At 42.8% G+C, this 23,381-nt stretch overlaps 1 protein-coding gene across 1 annotated transcript in view; it reads right to left on the bottom strand.

Moving 5' to 3' along the window:
- Positions 1-596: 596 nt before the first annotated feature.
- NR3C2 (nuclear receptor subfamily 3 group C member 2) overlaps positions 597-23,381 on the bottom strand; it is a 582,332-nt gene continuing 559,547 nt past the window's right edge. Inside the window, 1 exon segment of the mRNA XM_030191661.1 lies at positions 597-1,723. Coding sequence (XP_030047521.1) covers positions 1,568-1,723 — 156 coding nt within the window. The 3' untranslated portion in view covers positions 597-1,567.

Raw genomic sequence — 23,381 nt, 5'->3', positions numbered from 1 at the left:
TGGTTAATCCATATATATATGTTTGTAATCAGATTTTTTTTCCTGGATTAAAAAATAGAGATAATCAGAGAACAGTATATGTTCTTGTAGACTTGATGCTAATGAGACTTACGTATACATAGCCATATAGCTAAATTTAATCAACTACTAATTAATCTAGTCCAAGTGCATGCATGATTTTTCTTATTTTGAGGCCAGTTTTGTGGGAAGATATTCATTCACAGCATTATCAAATAATTTACTATTTCTTCCCTCATATAGGGTGGGTGGGGCAGATTATCATCAGCTTATGAAGCCACTGGAGCCCTCTAAGGTGCACTGCTATTTCTGTCTTCATAAGTGAAACCTAGCCAAGCTGCAAATAGAACTCGATGTAGATTCCCTAATGAAAGGGGCAGCTCGATTCCTAAGGTGTGTTCAGAATAGTGCTGAAGTCACATTTGCTTGCAAGCAATACACATACACACAAAAAACAAAAAAAACCCCAACAAAACATACAGAAAAACAAAAAAGGCTTAAATACAACCGGAGGGGGGGGGGGGGGGGGGGGGGGGGGAAGCCGAGGTTATTTACAACCAATATTGTAAAATGGTAAATCAGATCCGATGCTAAAAAAAGGCACAGCTTTCCCTTTCTTAAATACGTAAACAGTTCATTATGCATGCAGAACATTTCACTTTACAAAAAAAAATTACTTCGTTTGTCTAGACAAAGATATTACTTTAAATAGTCTCCAGCAAAATAGAATTCTTTCAAAAATACTTTCCCATTCGTCCTATTAACCATTAAAGATTTGTCTCATTTACAAAAGTTCCATACAGCTTAATTCAGGTCCTTCACAATTTATACATACAGCAATATACAGTACAGCAAAGACTGCAAAAATTATTTGTAAAGCCAGCAACAATAGTACTATAAATGGAGCTGAGGCATTTGTTTTAGCATCTTATCCTCTTCTTATTAAATAACGGATGAGAGCATCTACAGTGTATGGCCAACTACGATGGATAACATGGGATAACAAATGCCACAGATGATATGAGATTATTCCACAACAAGTGCTCCTTTACTATTTTACACAACAGATTTTGTTATTTTTTTTTTTAAACTTGTTTTTACAAGAAAAGGAAAATTAATGCCCCATGTCAACTGTACGGTTTGTGTGCAAACCAAGGGTAAGCTTATAAAGTTCAGTCTAGTCCTTGAACCCTTTTAAAACAACGAGTAAAACAGGACCGGAAATTCCATGGCATATTTAAAACTTCGGTATGTTAAAATATCAAAATCAAAGAGTTATTGACTACATATGGCTTGTCATCCATAGGAACAAGAACATTTTCCAAGTGATTCGGGAGTTATTTTAAAAGAAAAATCCAAGTCAAGGTCTAACCTAGTACGTTAATGCTCTTTATAACCCCCGAACTCCTTCAAAGCGAATTTCAAATGTTTAGAAATAGCTGAATAACTGTGTAAATAGATGTTAAAAATGTGGTTTCTTGGGTCCTTCATGGAGTTGGAATAACACATGGAAACTTAAGGCAAAGTTCTTCTGTTAAGACATTTTCCATCATTTCCTATGAAAGTAGAGTGACTTGGCATTTCCAGATTCCACCTTTGGTAACTGGTCACTGATGATTTCCACCAGCATGGCTGGGAACTCCACTTTTAGTGCCTGAGACTCCCGGAAGGTATAAAAGCAGAATTCCAACAAGTCAGCAACGAGCTAGAAAGAAAACATAGGAAACAGGAGTATTAGGTGAGTTTGTGTTACACAAGTACATAAGTAATGCCACACCGGGAAAAGACCAAGGGTACATCGAGCCCAGCATCCTGTCCACGACAGCGGCCAATCCAGGCCAAGGGCACCTGGCGAGCTTCCCAAACGTACAAACATTCTATACATGTTATTCCTGGAATTGTGGATTTTTCCCAAATCCATTTAGTAGCGGTTTATGGACTTGTCCTTTAGGAAACCGTCTAACCCCTTTTAAAACTCTGCCAAGCTAACCGCCTTCACCACGTTCTCCGGCAACGAATTCCAGAGTTTAATTATGCGTTGGGTGAAGAAAATGTTTCTCCGGTTTGTTTTAAATTTACTACACTGTAGTTTCATCGCATGCACCCTAGTCCTAGTATTTTTGGAAAGCGTGAACAGACGCTTCACATCCACCTGTTCCACTCCACTCATTATTTTACATACCTCTATCATGTCTCCCCTCATTCTGATATCGTGGAATAGGGAGCCAAAGATCTAGAGCTCATGTGCTCAGTTCAGGGGTGACTAGAATAAACTTGTCATCCTACCACAGAATCTGATAACTTGTGTTCCTAAATCTTTTTTTTAATGTTTTCACTTTTCTGTATTGTCTGCAAGCTCTATTAATTTAGTACAAGTAAAAAAGGCCCGTTTCTGTAGGCAAGGAAACGGGCCTTAGGCAGGCAACCCCCCCCCCCCCCCCGTGCTACGGCCCCCTCGAACCCACCCCCTCCCGCGAACCTGTCGATCCCCCCCCACCCCGGAACGCCGAAAACTGCCGCCACCGTCGCTGTTGTGCTACCTTCCCTTCCCGTAGGTTGTTCAATCATCTTAGAAAGTTTAACTCCGTGCGTCTGACGTCAGATGCATGGAGTTAAACTTTCTAAGAAGATGATTGAACAACCTACGGGAAGGAAAGGGAAGGTAGCACAACAACGGCGGCGGCAGTTTTCGGCGTTCCGGTGGGGGGGGGGAATCAACAGGTTCGCGGGAGGGGGTGGGTTTCGAGGGGGCCATAGCACGGGGGGTGGGGGTGACAGCTGATTCCGAGGCAGTAGGAGGAGTAGGGAAACACGCGCAGCGTGTTTCCCTACTCCTCCCCTTGCCTTGCAATCAGCTGTGTTGACATCAGTGACGTCCTGCATGTCTGCCTCGCAGACCACTTGCAGCCAGGGACCCACGGTCCCAAGCATGGAACGTTGGAGGTGAGAATTATTATATAGGATAAGGTAATCCACAAACTCAGGGCAAGATTTAAAATTGAGCATTAAAAAAAAAAAACCTAGAGGACAGTTTGCTTGAACCATTTTGAATCTGGACACCTTCTATCCAAGAATTCTATTTCTTGCAACTTATTACTGCAGCTTTGTAAAAGTACCCCTTAACTGTAAATACTAAAGCATATTCATTAAGTTCAAATGTTCTTTGTTATGTTTGTAAATAGAGAGAAAAAAAGAAAAGCAAACATCAACAGTGCATTGCATAAGATCACTTCAATCAGTAAACATAAAGTAAACCCCATGATGTTAAAAATATGTCACGGTGTTTCCCCAAAATAATCTCTACACCAAACCAGGGAATTTAACATTAAAAATAAGTTTTATTTTATAATATCTATGCATTCTAACAACAGTACCCACTTTTCTTTCTACAGTGTCTCAGATGTCAATAGCATAACATTCAGGTGCATCACAAAGACATATTCAACATTTCAGAATCAGCATCAGATAAATAGCTCCTTTTAAAATTTCTAACAGTATAATGCAATAAGTAAGTTTCTTGATTAACCTTTCCTTTTCTGAAATTTTGTTTACCAGAAACTTCGGATCCACCTCAAGAACAATAACCCTAGAACAAGGTATGTCTCTAATACCAGAGTCTTTAGTATAGGAATCACTTAACTTTGGTCCAAAGTTCAGTTTCCATGAAGTCCTCTTGTGTTAGCCGGCATCAATGCCAGGATGCCTTCGCCTTACTGTCCTGCCTTAGCATGTTACAGTTTGTGCTTGCTATTTTTTTTTAATAAACGAATAATTAGAAATCCCTAATCTTCTCAGCCAACATTAGCCCGTTACGATTTCCACATATAGTCACTCTGCACCTCAAATGTTACTTTTCCAGACCCTTTTAAAGTTTCTCACAGTCAAAGTCCCACACCATCACGCCACTCACTCAGTTCCTCAAATAAACTTATTACATTTTTAAATGTCTTCAGTATTTAACTTCCCTACTTTACTTGTTCTCATTCACTCAAACAGCCTCAAGCCTTGAAATTGCCACGGGGCTCAAAATATCAACTAACCACACAGATTTCTCAAACACTCAGCACCAGAGACAGTTTCACAAAATATACTTTTTTTCTTTTAACAGATAAGTACAACTTCACACATGTCCATCCTCTATCAGTTCTCCCCCCCCCCCCCCCAAAAGACAACAGGTAACAGCAACATGTAAATTCTAATTATTGCCAATTAGTGCTCATTATTCCTCGTTAAGTGCTATTAACGCTAATTGGCTTGTTAAGCCAATTAAGTTACACAAGTTGTTATAGACTATAAAAAAAACTATCAAAACTATCAAAAAACTCCAAACAGCCCAGAACACTGCCGCCAGACTCATATTTGGAAAAACTAAATATGAAAGTGCAAAACCCCTAAGAGAGAAACTTCAATGGCTCTCACTCAAGGAACGCGTTGCATTCAAGATCTGCACAATTGTACACAAAATAATTCACGTAGACGCCCCAATCTACATGCCAAACCTTGTGGACTTGCCTCCCAGAAATGCCATAAGATCATCCCGCAAATTTCTCAATCTGCACTTCCCCAACTGTAAAGGACTAAAATACAAGCAGATACACGCCACCACTTTCTCTTACATCAGCATGTAGTTGTGGAATGCATTACCAACAGCCCTGAAAGCGATTGACGAAATAACTAACTTCCACAAATCCTTGAAGACACATCTCTTCAACAAAGCCTACAAAGAGAACCCATAGCCTTACAAAATTACAAAACTTACAAAACTGTTTCATACAGCGAATGCTACATACCTGTAGAAGGTATTCTCCGAGGACAGCAGGCTGATTGTTCTCACTGATGGGTGACGTCCACGGCAGCCCCTCCAATCGGAATCTTCACTAGCAAAGTCCTTTGCTAGCCCTCGCGTGCCCGCGCGCACCGCGCATGCGCGGCCGTCTTCCCGCCCGAAACCGGCTCGAGCCGGCCAGTCTTCTTTTGTCCGCACTCGGTACGGTTGTGTTTTCGCCGTGTCGAGCCCCGGAAAGTCGACCTCGCGCGTCCTTTTTTCGACGTGTTTTTCTTCGGAAAATCCTCTAAAACTGTTTGGGAAGTGCTCCGGAAGCCCTCTCGGGTTTCGTTTGCCCCTTCCCGTATTTTTCAGATTTTGCCCCGGTAAGTTTTCTTTCGTCGTCGGGGTAGGCCTCTTTTCGGCCTCGGTCGAGATTTTCTCCCTTAAAGTCTTCCTCGGCTGCTAGTGTATCGGGTGCATCGAGGCATCGAGTCTCTGCATCGGCGCTGAGGCATCGGGCGACTGCATCGACGTCGGTGGTACCGGGACCTCGTCTGCTGATGTCGTCGGACGGTGGTGCATCGTCTGGAGTGCAGGTGAGGGCTGTCCATTCCCCTGCTGGTGGCGGTGAGCCTTCGGGTGGGTCTCCCCCTACCCTGAGGGCTCCTGCGGTACAGCCCCCCCGAGATCGACCTCCTTCGGCCTCGGCCCCGAGGAAGCGACGGATGGATTCTACGTCCTCCTCGTCGGTGCCGGGGAGCTCCGGTGACATGCTTCGGAAGAAGTCGAAGAAGCATCGACACCGGTCTCCTCCCCGCGTCGGCACCGAGAGCTCATTACTGCCTGCAGCAGGATACCCGACGCGACAGTCGGTTCGGGCAGTCAGTTCTTCAGAACCTGTTTGGGCTTTAGGATCCAACTCCACCCCCCGAGGGCCCTGTTTGTTCTGTTCCAGGCTGCACTCTCAGTTAGTTGGTAAATTTTTTAGGTCAATCAAAGTTATGTCCTCGCCGAGAAAAAATTGTAAAAACAATATATGTTTGGAAGGAGTACTTCAAAGGTTGATAGATTAAATTTTAACTGCCATACCCTCAACCATTCTTCTAACGTTCGGAGATCCCTTCTCATTGTTTTAATCTGAAACTTTCTCTAGAGGTAGAACCGTTTCCCATACTTTTAAACTGAAACTTTTCTAGAGAAAGAAACTTGACATCCAAAGAACATTAAAAGGATAGTAGCAAGGATCAAATTGTGTTCTAAAAGAGTTATTTTCTGTTCTTTGGCTGCTGGATTAGGTGTTAATTAAGGTGTGAGGAAGTAGAATATTTGCAAAGGTTATTAAGGCAATTTGATTACTGAGTTAGCTTGAAAGGGTATGTTTGGTATACAGCGCTGCGTATGCCTTGTAGCGCTATAGAAATGATAAATAGTAGTAGTAGTAGCAGTCCCCTTAGATTCAAAACTATATAGAGAGGAAGGGTCCCACCTAACTTTCTTTCTGAGAAGTTCTGAGAGTAGAGGACATTTCTCTGCTAAGTGAACATTATTTTGCTCTGTGCTTCAGGAACTTAAAGATTAGGGTTTATAGGAGGAATTGTAGGCTATTGATAGACAGAATAAAATAAAGAAGCAAACTTTATCAACTAGTCTCTTTTCCCTGCCCCCTCCCCCCCCCCCCCAGTTTTAAAACTTGAACTTTGTACCACAGCATTACCAGAAAGCCTCTAGCAGGCACAGCATGACCTATCTCAAAAAAGATTAGAAAAGGTTCAAAGAAGAGTGCCCAAAATGATAAAGGGGATGGAACTCCTCTTGTACGAGGAAAGGCTAAAGAAGTTAAGGCTCTTCAGCTTGGAAAAGAGATGGATGAGGGGAGATACGATTGAGGTCTATAAACTCCTGAATGGTGTAGAATGGGTAGAAGTAAATCGATTTTTTACTCGTTCCAAAAGTACAAAGACTAGGGCATACTCAAGGAAGTTACATGGAAGTACTCTTAAAACAAATAGGAAGAAATATTTTTTCACTCAACGAATAGTTAAGCTCTAGAACTCTTTGCTGGAGGATGTGGTAACAGCGGTTAGTGTATCTGGGTTTTAAAAAAGTTTGGACAAGTTCCTGTATGAAAAGTCCATAGTCTGCTATTGAGACAGATGTGGGGAAGCAAGTGCTTGCCCTGGGATTTTTAGCATGGAATGCTGCCAGGATTTGGGTTTCTGCCAGGTACTTGTGACCTGCCTTGGTCACTACTGGAAACAGGATTCTGGGCTAGATGGACCAATGGTCTGACCCAGTACAGCTATTCTTATGTTCTTATGCGGTCCTATTTATGTGGTTATCCTGGTTGATTAAATGCTAAATATCGGTACTTACCCAGCCAAGTGCTGACTCCACCCTCAGAACGTCCCAAAAATAGCTGGTTTCCAGTTTGGTGCTAGCCATTTATTTTCAGCAGCACTAACCAGTTAAGTGCCACTGAAAATTAACAGTTAGCCCCAAACATATAATTTAACCTGCCAGTTTCTAGCCAGTTAAATTGCATTGAATATCAATCCCTTAGATTATAAACCCTGCAGGGCCAGGAAAATAACTAGAGACCTTGAATTACTATTGAAAAGCTGTGAGCTCAGTCCAAACCCCTTCATCTTTCCTCTGCAGTCAGAATTTATTTATTTATTACATTTGTACCCCGCGCTTTCCCGCTCATGGCAGGTTCAATGCGGCTTATATAGTAGTTAGGATTTCAGTGTATTGCAGAGAGAAGTACAATCTGTAGCAACGTTGTATTAACTTAGCAAGATAGAAGTAGTTAGAACCATGTGGGGCCCCATTTGTATGAGTAGTAAATTCTATAGGATTGATATTCAACAAGGTTTAAGTAGGCCTGAGAGGCTCCTGCCTGCTTAATCTCTGGATACCAAGTGGCACTGAGGACCCTTCTGAGCACTGCGGCACTACGAAGTTAGTGCCAGGGCATTCTAGAGCTGGAGTCAGCGAGGAACTACCATTTATCCAGTCATACTCAGTGACAGTGCCCACAAAGCTAAGCGGACAGACAGGGCCACAGCAAAGGTAGTCCTAGCTTTGCACTCTTGCTATGCAGGTGCTGTCACTGATATTGAATGCTACCTGCATAATTTCTGGGCTAGCAATGAATATCTGGGCTTAATTCTGCCTGTGTCTGTCAGCGGCTTAAAAACTGCTGATTGTCCCAGGCTGAATATCGGCCCATACTGACATTGTAAGGATAGCCTAGCATGCTTGTTTGCTAAAACTAACCAATGTGTTAATCCTGCCATGGAGCTCAGACTAAGAGCTAACCAGACATGGTACTGACAGGAGGCCCAGTCCAAGAATGAACTTGGCAAGGAATAGAGAGGTTGCCTGGGCTCTGTGAGACTTCTTAGACTGAGAGCAGACCAGGCTTTAAAAGAGGGTTCCATATAAAAGTGCCTTGGAATGGGTTTCAAAATTGGTTGAGATTGAGAATAGTAACAAAGAAAGGGAAATGGGACTTGATATACCACCTTTCTGAGGTTTTTGCAACTACATTCAAAGCGGTTTACATATATTCAGGTACTTATTTTGTACCAGGGGCAATGGAGGGTTAAGAGACTTGCTCAGAGTCACAAGGAGCTGCAGTGGGAATCGAACTCAGTTCCCCAGGATCAAAGTCCACTGCACTAACCACTAGGCTACTCCTCCAGGCAGAAGGTGGCAGCAATAGACTTCCTAAGTCAATACGTCATGATCCATCTCTGGTTCTATTTAAATTTTATGTTTTATTTATTCCCAAAATATATGAAACTCCTTAATCCTTTATTTGTCCTGTTTGTTTTAAGCTCCGTTGAGCAGGGGCTACCTCATGTGTATTTGTGTTCTGCGCTGTAAATGTCTAGCAGTACTATAGAAATCAGAGTAGAACTAGAAATGTGAGTGTGGGTACATGCGTTGCAGATGAGGAGAAAAGTGAAGTGCTCTGACTGAGAGCAGCCAGGGTCAGGTCCTGCCAAAAGCCCAACTGAAAGTGCTCAGACCATTTTAAATGCACCTGGAGATCTCTGCAGGCCCTAGACAACCAATCTGTCTCTGAATGCAGGGACCAGAATCAGTTAAGTAACATTCTTGGAAATGTATCCGTGGGAATCTTATATCTCATCCATCATGTCTAACAGCAACTATTAATTCCTCTTACCCTACAGTAGTACAGTGAGATGAAAATGGACCGCCTTCTGGGTCACAGCTCAGCTTCTAAAGATATTGCTATTATCGCAGAATTATTCTTAAACCAGAGCCATCCATGTCTGCACCCCTCAGAGTTGCAGCCACGTGGCATATCACTTCTGCTTTTGGCTCATTTCAGGGAAGACAAACTCTGGCTCCTTCAACAGAGTCACTTTCCACAAAAAGTAAATTTTTTTTTAAATAACCTCTACCCCCAAATAAATAATTCATTCAAAAATCCCAAAGATCACATTTTTCTTAATGAAGAAAACAGACAAGCAGGCTCCTACTGCATTTTGATAAAAATTCACTGAGATCAAAAGCTTTATGACAAAATTTCATTGGTCATGAGCTGTCTAGAAACTGAACGGAACTTCTGCAATGGGAAAAGGGAAAACAGCCTTTAACATGGTCTTTAACCATAAATAAAGAAAAGTCATTTGCTGCAAAACAAAAACAAACAACCAAATCTGCCATGCCAGAATATGAGAATGAGTTTGGTAATGCAAGGACAGCAGTGCAACTGTTAACATTAGTTTGCTTACATAGTTAGGGCCAGATTCAGTAAATGGGGCTCAAAAATTGGAGCATGAGCGCCCTTTTTAGAACAGCACATAGTGCCGATTCCCGCACCCAAACTTGGGTGTGAGGACTTACACTTGTTGAAACTAGGCGTAAATCCTAGTATGCAAGTTGGGCATGCATCCCCAGTATTCTATAACACTGCTGCAAAACTTTCTGAATGCCCCTGACCCACAGCCACTGGGTTGTGCAGTAGATGTGCACACAACTTCTAATTGGTGCTAATTAACATCAATAATTGATTGTTAGCATCCAATCATTGCTTGTTAATGGCTCGTTTACCGATTAATTTGTGCATGCAGCTCAGAATCGCACCCAAACATAATAACATAGTAAATGACGGCAGAAAAAGACCTGCACGGTCCATCCAGTCTGCCCAACAAGATAACTCATATGTGCTAATTTTTGTGTATACCCTACTTTGATTTGTACCTGTGTTCTTCAGGGCACAGACCGTATATGTCTGCCCAGCACTATCCCCGCCTCCCAACCACCAGCCCCGCCTCCCACCACCGGCTCTGGCACAGACCGTATAAGTCTGCCCAGCACTATCCCTGCCACCCAACCACCAGTCCCGCTTCCCACCACCGGCTCTGGCACAGACCGTATAAGTCTGCCCAGCACTATCCCTGCCTCCCAACCACCAGCCACGCCTCTCGATCTTGACTAAGCTCCTGAGGATCCATTCCTTCTGCACAGGATTCCTTTATGCTTATCCCACGCATGTTTGAATTCCGTTACCTTTTTCATTTCCACCACCTCCCGCGGGACAGCATTCCAAGCATCCACTACTCTCGCCGTGAAAAAATACTTCCTAACATTTTTCTTGAGTCTGCCCCCCTTCAATCTCATTTCATGTCCTCTCGTTCTACCACCTTCCCATCTCCGGAAAAGGTTCATTTGCGGATTAATACCTTTCAAATATTTGAACGTCTGTATATCACCCCTGCTTCTCCTTTCCTCCAGAGTATTCATGTTTAGTTCAGAAAGTCTCTCCTCATACATCTTGTAACGCAAATCCCATACCATTCTCGTAGTTTTTCTTTGCACCGCTTCAATTTGGGCAACGTTTACAGAATCCTGTGGTTATTACTAATCTGTTTTAGGATATAGTTTTTGGTTACTAATGGTCCAAAATTCTTGGCATTGACATGCCTACATTTAGGCACACTCATTTATGCCAGGTGTAAGGCTGTCGTAAGTTGGTGCGCTTAAGTGCACCATGCAGTGTGTGCAAATTATAGTATTCTCTAAGGTGTACATGTAGGAAAGGGAAAAGAAAAGGGGATGGAACTGGATATACCATCTTTCTTTGGTTACAATAAGTAGAGGCGTGTGGTAGCCGTGTTAGTCCACTCTTAAGGTTATCAATAGAAATCAAACAAAATAAAACATGGAAAAGAAAATAAGATGATACCTTTTTTTATTGGACATAACTTAATACATTTCTTGATTAGCTTTCGAAGGTTGCCCTTCTTCGTCAGATCGGAAATAAGCAAATGTGCACATTTGCTTATTTCCGATCTGACGAAGAAGGGCAACCTTCGAAAGCTAATCAAGAAATGTATTAAGTTATGTCCAATAAAAAAGGTATCATCTTATTTTCTTTTCCATGTTTTATTTTGTTTGATTTCTATTGGTTACAATGAAAGCGGTTTACATATTATATACGGGTACTTATTATTTTGTACCTGGGGCAATGGAGGGTTAAGAGACCTGCCCAGAGTCACAAGGAGCTGCAGTGGGAACTGAATCCAGCTCACCAGGATTAAAACACTACCCGCTAGGCTACTTCTCCACTCTCATGTCCCACCCATGCTCTGCCCACATGCACGCCCCTTGCAGTTACACACTATAGCAATTAGTGCACTTGCGCATATAAGTGTCAACTAAGGTCCCATGTATGTGTGCAATATGTATGTAACTGAAAGTGCCAAGTTACAGAATTGCCCTTAATGTGTTCAAATTATTATTCCAGCTCAGAGGCAACACAATCACATTTAGGAAGGGAGGGAATGGGCCAGTGTTAAATTCCAAACTGAGTTTCTGGATCAAAAGTTGACCATGGCTGCAAAGGCTGTAGAAGAGGGGTTCTCAAGCCAAGCCTCAGGTTACACCCAGCTCAGGTTTTTAGTATCTCCACAATGAATATGCAGGAGATAAACCTGCATGCTCTACCTTTATTGTATGCAAATCTCTGTCATGCATATTCATTGTAGGTATCCTGAAAACCTGACTGGCTGGGTGTGTTCAAGGACTGGTTTGTTAACCATTGCTGTAAAAAGAAGCAGCACCGGATTCTCATGTTGGAATCAACATCTACTAGCTGGCTAAAGGACAGTTTGGTGAACTACTCTGTAGAAAGCTTTGGCACACCTATTTTTACTGCAGAGGGTTACTGTGACTTCTGGCCTGTAAGAGAAAAGGGACAAAAAAAATAGGGAAGACCTTGTTGATCCTATGATATAAAATTTCATGTCCTTGCCTCCCAAACCATACCAAAATGGATCAAATTTGTCAGAAACAGAAAGACACCATTAGCCCTAGAGATATAAAGAAGTGTAAGAGGTTCTGGATAGAAAAACCTGACAATTTTTACTAGAAATGTACTTCAGACAATAGAAAAAAAGGTTCATTACTCTGTATTAAAATAAGGATAAAACATGTCTTTTTTTTTAATACAGTTCTGATAAAAAGGTTGTGCATTACCTAGGATGATCTGTGTCTTTGTTCAATTTATATTCACATTATGATAAGATACCAATCTAAACTCTGATAAGAGAGAAAGGTAACTCAATTAAATAAATAGCTCAGATATAAAGGATATATTTGGATTATTTCTTCAACAAAAAGTTTCAACAGGAAGTCTCTTTGTGTGAAAAAGTATGTGAACCCTTCATTCAGTAAGTGGTGACACCTTGCTGAGCAGTAATAAACATTTCCTGTAACTGCTAATTAGTAGGAATGTGCATTCAGTTGAAAGTTAAACAAAAAAAAAAAAAAGTCAAAGTACCCCCTTTTGCAAAAAACAACCAAGGAGAAACATATAAGTACATAAGTAATGCCACACAGGGAAAAGACCAAGGGTCCATCGAGCCCAGCATCCTGTCCACGACAGCGGCCAATCCAGGCCAAGGGCACCTGGCGAGCTTCCCAAACGTACAAACATTCTATACGTGTTATTCCTGGAATTGTGGATTTTTCCCAAGTCCATTTAGTAGTGGTTTATGGACTTGTCCTTTAGGAAACCATCTAACCCCTTTTTAAACTCTGCTAAGCTAACCACCTTCACCACGTTCTCCGACAACGAATTCCAGAGTTTAATTATGCGTTGGGTGAAGAAACATTTTCTCCTATTTGTTTTAAATGCACTACACTGTAGTTTCATCGCATGCCCCCTAGTCCTAGTATTTTTGGAAAGCGTGAACAGACGCTTCACATCCACCTGTTCCACTCCACTCATTATTTTATATACCTCTATCTTGTCTCCCCTCAGCCATCTCTCCTCCAAGCTGAAAAGCCCTAGCCTCCTTAGTCTTTCTTCATAGGGAAGTCGTCCCATCCCCGCTATCATTTTAGTCGCCCTTCGCTGCACCTTTTCCAATTCTACTATATCTTTCTTGAGATGCGGCGACCACAATTGAACAAAAAAGGGGATCGACCAGAAAAGTATCAGCCAAGGGATATTTATTTAAAAAATCACATTGCTGACATGGTGACCACTAAGAACCATTTTGTTTTTGAGCAAAAATATTTTTTACAGGTAAAGGGGGCTGCCATGGGGGCTACTGTAACCCCCAAGGTAACTTGCTTATATATGGCCATGTATGAAGAAAATATGTATACAGGAGAGAGTTTGCACCATCTATTACTCAGTGGAAATGCTATATAGACAATGCATTACTGATATTTATTTTTGTTACATTTGTACCCTGCGCTTTCCCACTCATGGCAGGCTCAATGCGGCTTACATGGGGCAATGGAGGGTTAAGTGACTTGCCCAGAGTCACAAGGAGCTGCCTGTGCCTGAAGTGGGAATCAAACTCAGTTCCTCAGGACCAAAGTCCACCACCGGCCCTTGCAGATCACCAATGTGGCCGCGCAGGCTTCTGCTTCTGTGAGTCTGACGTCCTGTCAGACTCACAGAAACAGAAGCCTGCGCAGCCTTCTACATGGAATGTTGCTAGTGGAATAGCAACATTCCATGTAGAATCTCCAATAGGAGCAACATTCCATGTAGAATCTCCAATAGTATCTATTTTATTTTTGTTACATTTGTACCCCGCGCTTTCCCACTCATGGCAGGCTCAATGCGGCTTACATGGGGCAATGGAGGGTTAAGTGACTTGCCCAGAGTCACAAGGAGCTGCCTGTGCCTGAAGTGGGAATCGAACTCAGTTCCTCAGTTCCCCAGGACCAAAGTCTACCACCCTAACCACTAGGCCACTAGAGAAAGAGCTTTTGAATAATTTTCTGACATATCTGAATCAGTGTGAAAAACTGATGTTATTGTCACACTGATTGAGATATGTCAGAAAATTATTCAAAAGCTCTTTCTCTAGTGGCCTAGTGGTTAGGGTGGTAGACTTTGGTCCTGAGGAACTGAGTTCGATTCCCACTTCAGGCACAGGCAGCTCCTTGTGACTCTGGGCAAGTCACTTATAGGAGAACACAAAATTGAATTTTTAGACATTAATATACATTATAAAGCAGGGATATTTATTACTAAATATTTTTGAAAGTCAATGGATAGAAACATCCTTCTCCACTACAAAAGTTATCACCCTACTCCGTTAAAAAATGGAATACCTATGGGTCAATTTTTGTGAATTCATAAAATTTGCTCAGAAAAAGAGGATTTTGTTAAGCGAGCACAAGAAATGAAATTTAGATTCAAACATTGGGGTGATACATAGAACATTTAAAAGAGAATATAATGCACATTGTCCTTGGTTACTCCATACTGTGGAGAAACCTTAGGAATCTAGAGTAACATGCATTCTACCTTATCAGGGGCGTAGCCAGAAAACAGATTTTGAGTGGGCCTAGGCAAGAACTGGGTGGGCACCAAGAGTTCTTCCTCCCCCCCACACACACCAAAAAAAAAAAAAATCTTAGCTGCCAGAAAAATGCTTTTTTCCCACCTTGGCAGTCTGCAGCAGGCATGCGCTGAAAACTGAGCAGGTGCCGGTATCGTGGAAAGTAGCATTTTCATTACCATCAGGGGGAAGCCTTCAGCTGGTGGAGCTTGGGATCCCCACCAGCTGCCACTAAATGTGTGCTACTGTGGGTGGGCCTGAGCCCTAAGTGGGTGGGCCCTGGCCCACCCAAGCCCACCTGTGGCTACGCCACTCTGCCTTATGTTCCTTCTGATAAAGTTAGGTAAATTATCTGCAAACATTGGTCAGTATTCATCAAGGTTTTCCAACACTCACTGTAAACTAGATACCTGCCCCAACTACCTAATGAAATCCGCTCCTGACCGCTTCATAGTAGACCTCACATCCCACCTAAATTACATGCTACAGCAAGGTCTCTTCCCTAAGGAAAATGGCAATATACTACTCACCCCGATACCAAAAGACACCAAGAAAAAAACCCAAATGAAATCACTAACTACCGTCCAGTAGCATCCATCCCATTGTCAGTCAAACTGATGGAAAGCATGGTAGCCAAACAACTTACAGATTACATAAACAAATTCTCAATATTATACGAATCACAGTCAGGTTTCCGCCCCCTCCACAGCACTGAAACAGTACTACTCACTCTCCTAGCCAAATTCAAGCAGGAAATATCAATAGACAAAACCATCCTCCTCCTCCAATTCGACATGTCTAGCGCATTCGACATGGTAAGCCACAATATATTAATAAGACTACTAGATAAGTTCGAGACTGGAGGAAACATACTTAGCTAGATCAAGGGTTTCCTAACCACAAGAACATACCAAGTAAAATCAAACTCAAACATATCATCACCATGGAAAAAGCAGACTGCGGAGTACCACAAGTATCACCGCTATCACCGATCCTCTTCAATCTAATAATGACCCCTCTAGCCAAGTCCTTATCCAACCAAGGCCTTAACCCCATCATCTATGCAGACGATGTCACACTATACATTCCCTACAAATCTAAACTGACAGAAATCACCAACGAAATCACGATCAGCTTGAACATCATGGACTCTTGGGCAAATGGATTTCAACTAAAACTCAACAAGAAAAAACACACTGGGGCTCATTTTCAAAGCATTTAGACTTACAAAGTTATATAGGTTCCTATCCAGCTTATTTTCAAAGGAGATCGCCGGCCATCTTCCGACACAAATCGGGAGATGGCCGGCGATCTCCTAAAGCCGGCCAAATCGGTATAAACAAAAGCCGATTTTGGCCGGTGCCAACTGCTTTCCGTTGTGGAGTCAGCCAAACTTCAAGGGGGCGTTTCAGTAGGATAGCGAAGGCGGGACGGGGGCGGGACGGGGGTGTGCTTTTAGATGGCCGGCTTCGCCCGATAATGGAAAAAAAGAAAGCCGGCCTTGACGAGCATTTCGCCAGCTTCACTTGGTCTCTTTTTTTTCAGGCCCAAGCTTCAAAAAGGTGCCCCAACTGACCAAATGACCACCGGAGGGAATCGGGGATGACCTCCTCTTTCTCCCCCAGTGGTCACCAACCCCCCTCCCCCCCCAAAAAAAATATTATTTTGCCAGCCTCAAATGTCATACCCAGCTCCCTGACAGCAGTATGCAGGTCCCTGGAGCAGTATTTAGTGGGTGCAGTGCACTTCAGGCAGGTGGACCCAGGCCCATCCCACCCCTACCTGTTACACTTGTGGTGGTAAACGTTAAGCCCTCCAAAAACCCCCAAAACCCACTGTACCCACATGTAGGTGCCTTCCTTCACCCCTAAGGGCTATGGTAATGGTGTACAATTGTGGCAAGGGGGTTTTGGGGGGATTTGGGGGGCTCAGCACCCAAGGTAAGGGAGGTATGCATCTGGGAGCAATTTTTGAAGTCCACTGCAGTGCCCCCTAGGGTGCCCGGTTGGTGTCCTGGCATGTGAGGGGGACCAGTGCACTACAAATGCTGGCCCCTCCCACAACCAAATGCCTTGGATTTGGCTGGGTTTGAGATGGCCAGCCTCAGTTTCCATTATCGGCGAAAACCGATGCCGGCCATCTCTGACATTTGGCCGGCCCCAACCGTATTATCGAAACGAAAGATGGCCGGCCATCTTTTTTGATAATACGGTTCGGGACTGCTCTTTGCGGCGCCGGCCAAATAGATGGCCGGCCATCTATTTGGCCGGCGCCATTCGATTATGCCCCTCCATGTAACTTTATAAGTCTAAGTGCTTTGAAAATATGCCTCACTGTCTTATCATCTCATCCCAACACAGCACGGACAACCCTACAATTATCAACACCCCAGACTACACCCTCCCTATCTCACAGCCTGAAAATCCTTGGCATTACATTGGACCGCAACCTAACACTAGAGAACCAAGTGACATCCACAACAAAGAAAATGTTCCATTCAATGTGGAAACTCAAACGCATGAAACAATTCTTCCCGAGGGAAACATTTCGCAACCTGATACAATCAATGGTACTAAGCTATGTAGACTACTGCAATGGAATTTATGCGGGATGCAAAGAACAAACATTAAAGAAACTTCAGACCGCTCAAAACACGGCAGCTAGGCTTATCTTTGGAAAAACATGATTTTAAAGTGCAAAACCCCTCCGCGAAAAACTACACTGGCTCCCAATCAAAGAACGCATTTCTTTCAAAATCTGCACTCTGGTCCACAAAATTATCTACGGTGAAGCCCCGGGATACATGAGAGACTTGATTGACCTATCAACTAGAAACACATTCGAATCAACACGAACGTACCTAAGTCTGCACTACCCAAGCTGCAAAGGACTCACATACAAATCAACTTACACATCCAATTTCTCCTACATAAGCACACAACTGTGGAACGCATTACCAAAAGCTTTGAAAACCACGTACGACCCACCTAAACTTCCGGAAAAAACTAACCTGTTTAAAAAGGCATACCCTACCAATCCATCATAAATGCCTGATCTCTGCAACACAGCAAAACTAAATAACGTAATGGACATAACACAACTCTTCCGTTGTACGATTCCCTAATGTGGCTGCGCCACATGAACTTTATCTTACCACAACATCACTTTGTATTTGTTCTCACCGGAGTCTGCAAACGCCTCTCCGGTACTCTGTAAGCCACATTGAGCCTACAAATAGGTGGGAAAATGTGGGATACAAATGTAAATAATAAAATAAAAATAAATAAGGCTTTGTCCCAGTTTGCATATTTGCAGGTAATAGGTATCCACATAGAAGTATTAAGGGTCATGCAAAACGTAAGGGTGTAGATATTGTATGCATGCTATGGAAACCCAGTGGGTTTAATTCCGAATCAGCAAAGGGAAAGAAAATTTTATATAAATTCAAGAGCAAATTGTGAGTCATCATATGTTACTTATGCCATCCAGTGCCCATGTGGTTTATGGTACATTGAGCAGACGGTTAAAAAAAATCAAACAGAGATTAGCTCAACATTTAAGTAATATCAAGTTGCAAAAAAATGGAAACTCTCCTGGTAGAACACTGGGTTAAGGAACATCATGTTACGGCAGATTTGTTGATTCATTCTGCCTTGCCTCACCCTATGCCTGGAACAATCTTCCTCAACCCCTACGTCAAGCCCCCTCCCTACCCATCTTCAAATCTCTGCTTAAAACTCACCTCTTCAATGCTGCCTTCGGCACCTAACCTTTCGAGAAATATAGTCTGCCCTATCAGATTGACTCTACACTTGTCTTTTAGATTGTACACTTGTCTCTAGATTGTACACCTGTCTTTTAGATTGTAAGCTCCTTGAGCAGGGATTGTCCTTCCATGTTAAATTGTACAGCGCTGCGTAACCCTAGTAGCGCTTTAGAAATGTTAAGTAGTAGTAGTAGTGGGGGTAATGTAATATAAAACATATTTCAAACAGAGCAAAGGCTGATTTCTGAGTGGAAAACAGTGACCCCTTTAGGATTAAATAAGGAAGTGGAGGGGGCTGGTTTGCAGAACGTGACGTATTCAACCAGGGTTTATAATTGAATGAGGAATGGTTATGCGCATGCAAAGTGTTTTAGCTTTCAGCGGCGCCACTGTTCCAGACACCAGCTGGAGGTTCATCCTGGGAGTTTGGCTAAGGAGGTGCTTTAAAATTATAAGTTATGAAGAAGTAAAAAAATATTTTTAGATGGGTTAGGATGGATTAAAGAAGGCTTAGAAGGTTTGCTGTAATATTAATCTGCACTTTTCAGTTAAAACCCATGAAGACGCAATCAGCGAAAGACAGACTTGTGTAGGGGTTGACGCTGTTAAAAATGGAACTGATATAATCTGTAAACATACGAGATGGACAGAACCAATGGAACAGCGATGTGGTTAATTGCCGTATGAAGAGAAGTGTATTGGAAAGATAAAAGTATTGTTTGAGACACGTGTGGGAACTGCAATCACTGAAATAGACACAACAGGGATTGGACATTAAGGTTAAAATCATGTGAGAAACAATGGACATTTATTAAGGAATTATGCACGGGAATATTTCCGTGAAAAAAGTGAATATATTGTATTTGAATGGTGATATATTTTACATGTCGTGAAGAACAGAAATATTAGATGTTTAAACAGTTCTATAGTGGTTTGAATCCACATGACTGATAGTAATTTTAGTGGGAATGTGGAATGGATGGTGAGAATGAGACAGAGTGTTGGGTTAATATTACTTAGGTGCTTGATAAGGTTTTATACAGTTTCATTTTCAATAAAGAAGTTGTCGGAATTTTCCAATAAAGTGTAAGATAGTTATGGGATAATTGTTACATATTCTCTTGGGATATTGTGAACCCCATCAGGCTTGGGGAACGGGGTAATTGTGATAGGGTAGGCCCGAGGACAGGTTTAATTACCACTGTGACAAGAAACAATTTTTTGTCACTCTGTGCTTTCCTTTTCTAGTTTTCTTGCAGTACTTAAGAGTGTTTCTGGATCATTACTTAAAAGTTGCTGATTTTTTTCCGATACTCAGCTGTGTACCTGTACTTTGAGAACTTTTTTCCTCACCTTGCCACTTTGCTGCCTGCACATATGGTCAGAGTGTGGATATACTGCTGAAAATACTGCACAGTGTAAAGCCACCTCCTCTGTTTTTCAAGTAAATGTGTTAATTCCTCCCACCCCCACCTCCACCCCTGGCCAACTGATCCTCATTCCTGTTCAGACTTATCTATTTACAAGAAAACTATGTGCATTTATCTGCAGATGCTCAAAACTCCTGAACTGTTCTGAACAGCACCAGAGAAATAACACCCAGTCAGTGCTGCAAAACAGTTCCCTAATGTTCAGCGCTGACACTTTGCCTAAATTTTCATGTCATTAATGCTGAACATTAGGGGACTGTTTCTATCTGTTGGAGAATTGTGCCTGGGCATGTGCTCAAGAACCCAGGCACAATCCTTCAGCAGAAGAGGTTTGACAGGTCTGAGTTTTTCTCCCACAGGAGAAAAGCCTGGACCTGTCAAGCTCTGGTGGTCTGTTGGACCCCCAGACCCCCCAAACACAAGAACCTGGAGGTCCAGTAGACACATAGACCCCCCACACCTCAAACACATACCCCCCCACTGCAATACATAGAACACTGGTGGTCAAGTGGGATCCTTGCCGGGCTCAAATAAGCTCCCCCCCCCCCCCGAAGGATAGCCCTGGTGGTCTAGCGGTGGTTCCCCCCCCCAAACCTCCTCTTACCTTAAAGCAGGAGAAGTAACTAGCAATCCCTCCTTCCACCTGCAGGTGCCACCTCAAAATGGCAGCGCCCTACCCAGTGCATCCTGGGAAGTGCTGGGAGGGGCTTAAATACCATATAAGGGAGGCCCTGCCCAGCACATCCCAGGATGCACCAGGCAGGGCAGGGAGCTGCCATGTTGACTTTTGGCTATGCCCCTGCTCTATGCTAGGCTTATTTCAAACCTCCAAACTTCACAGAAAAGTTCTTTGTGAATGATCACACCTCTGGAAAACAGATCTGAAGAAGAAGGGTTACCTTTTTTTTTAATATTGGACTACCAATAAAGTTAGTCCAATAAAAAATGTATCATCTTATTTTCTTTTCTCTATTTTGATTTATTTCTATTTATTACCTTCATCTATGACACGTGCTGATTTCTGTAGAGGTTCCTTCCTGTTGCTCTGCCTTACAATATATAAACACAGATCCCCCCCCTCCATTTTTGTCATAAACTTGGGTAAAGAGGCAGAAAGCAGCAGAACTATAAAAGAGAATGACAACGGGGGCCACCTGAGGTCTCCAGGGGCCACTATTGGCCCCTGGGTCTTGCACTGAAGAACACTGCTTGAAGGAAATGCTGTTCTGCACACTAAATTCAGCTCCTGCTGGTCCACATCTTCTTTTCCCCTAAGCTTAAAAATATAAATTAACCAATCTGAAAATGAAGTTATAGAAATGCACTTGGTTGATGACAGCGATACAGCATGTTACTTGATCCTTTCGTGACCACCATGCCCTCCCATCAAATCTACTTTCATCCTAATGCTCCTAGGGCTATATAAGGCAAATTATATACAGCATCCACTCTGTGTCATTACAGTCCATCAGGACTGTAGGAGCAGGCTATTCAGCCAGCAGTTCTTAATTTTAATCTCTACACACAAGTAGGGAAGTAACAGTAATAAATCTTTGCTTTCTTTTAAGATTTTTGCAAGCTTGATATTCAAAAAAAGCTGTTCCCCTGCCGATACTTAGATACTACCAGAAAGAGTGCTAGAGCAGTCTGATTGGGTCAGGGTCGGCCTGGGAGTCACCCAGAGGATGCTGGAAGAAATCTGCACATGGGTTGGAAACCTCCCCAGCACCATCATTTTCTAGGTTTCTACATATCTGTATCTTTTAATCTAATGTCCTGGCAGCAATGGAAAGCCTGAATGTATGACTTGGGAGGTAAATTAATTCCACATACGACAATCTTTAAAAAAAAAAAGAAAAGCAGCATTGTTTCATTGCAAAACCTTTTCACTTCTTACCAACTAATATTGTACCCCTTATTGGCAAAAGTATATATATAAGAACAGTTTTTTGAAAGAAAAAGAACAATTTCAGGGGTAATAAAGGGCGCTGCCTCCCACTGAGTTTGCAATGCTTTTAGGACAAGCAGAAAACATATCTGATAAAATAATTCCATATGTAAGATCTGTAAACAGCCTTCAGGCTATACTGGTTCAGGCATGACCTGAAATGAACTATGCAGTCTATGCCTATATTAAAAATGAATAAGGAGCAGAGTACAAAAGCTGTATTTCATTCTAGCGGTTTCTCACAAAAGCCACAGGACAGTCAGAGGTTCAGCTGTGCTTCAGAAGAAACTACAGGATAATTCTTTGTAGTGATGAGGTAGCGTGGAGCAAGGTGTCTGTCTCTTACCTAAAGCTGCATGTGTGTTACTCCTTTATTTGTAAAGTCAAAAGAACAAAACAAAATGACTTGAGAGTAGGGATGGCATATACAGAGTACAGCAAAGTTTGATATAAAAACCATGTTAGTTGCAAATCAATTTTTTGAGCTGTTATACAGCCAGTACCTATTGGATTACAGTTGGCTATTTTATTGGGAAACCTGACATCATAGGCAGGACCAGCTCTGTCGTGATCCTCGAAGGCCACAACCTAGTCGAGTTTTCAAGATTTCCACAATAAATATGCATGAGATTGATTTACATACAATGGAAGCAGGGCATGCAAATCAATCTCATGCATATTCATTATGGAAATCTGAAACCACGACTGGGTTGTGGCCTTCGAGGACCAAGGGTGCCCACCTCTGCTTTAATTGGACTAGGCATCCGCTTAGGCTGGCACAACTTGGGAGTGGCAGTACGGCTCTGGTGCACGAGAACCCTCTCTGTCTTCACTTTCTGATCCCAGACCTGCTTCCACCACCACCCCTACCTCCCCTAAGGCCAGCCAGAAGGTTAAAGAACAGCCGGAGGTGTGCAGGCCCTATATGTACAGGCTCGCACTGAAGCACTAGCTTTCCCCACTCCCCCTCCTCTGAGGCAGATTTCCTGTTGAGGGAAGCAAATCACTGTATCTCTACAGTTCAGTCCAGTTCAGTGGAGTGGAACAGGTGGATGTGAAGCATCTGTTCACGCTTTCCAAAAATACTAGGACTAGGGGGCATGCGATGAAACTGCAGTGTAGTAAAGTTAATACAAATAGGAGAAACGTTTTCTTCACCCAATGTGTAATTAAACTCTGGAATTCGTTGCTGGAGAACGTAGTGAAGGCGGTTAAGCTTGGCAGAGTTTAAAAAGGGGTTGGACGGTTTCCTAAAGGACAAGTCCATAGACCGCTACTAAATGGACTTGGGAAAAATCCACAGTTTCAGGAATAACTTGTATAAAATGTTTGTACGTTTGGGTAGCTTGCCAGGTGCCCTTGCCCTTGACCTGGATTGGCCGCAGTCAGGGACAGGATGCTGGGCTCGATGGACCTTTGGTCTTTTCCCAGTATGGCATTACTTATGTATATGAACTTATAGGGATCGTTAAGTGCTGGCTAAGCTTTGGGCTGGCCTGGTAGGAGGTAGGGAGTCAGCAGCAGTGATAGGCTACAAAGCAGGAATGGGAGAGAGAAGGAAAGAGAGAGAGAGATGCTGGACATGGAGTGGGGGTAGGCTGGGGAA

Source organism: Microcaecilia unicolor, chromosome 2 (assembly GCF_901765095.1).
Source record: "Microcaecilia unicolor chromosome 2, aMicUni1.1, whole genome shotgun sequence".
Classification (NCBI taxonomy): Eukaryota; Metazoa; Chordata; class Amphibia; order Gymnophiona; family Siphonopidae; genus Microcaecilia; species Microcaecilia unicolor.
This window is presented reverse-complemented; position numbering and strand designations above follow the sequence as displayed.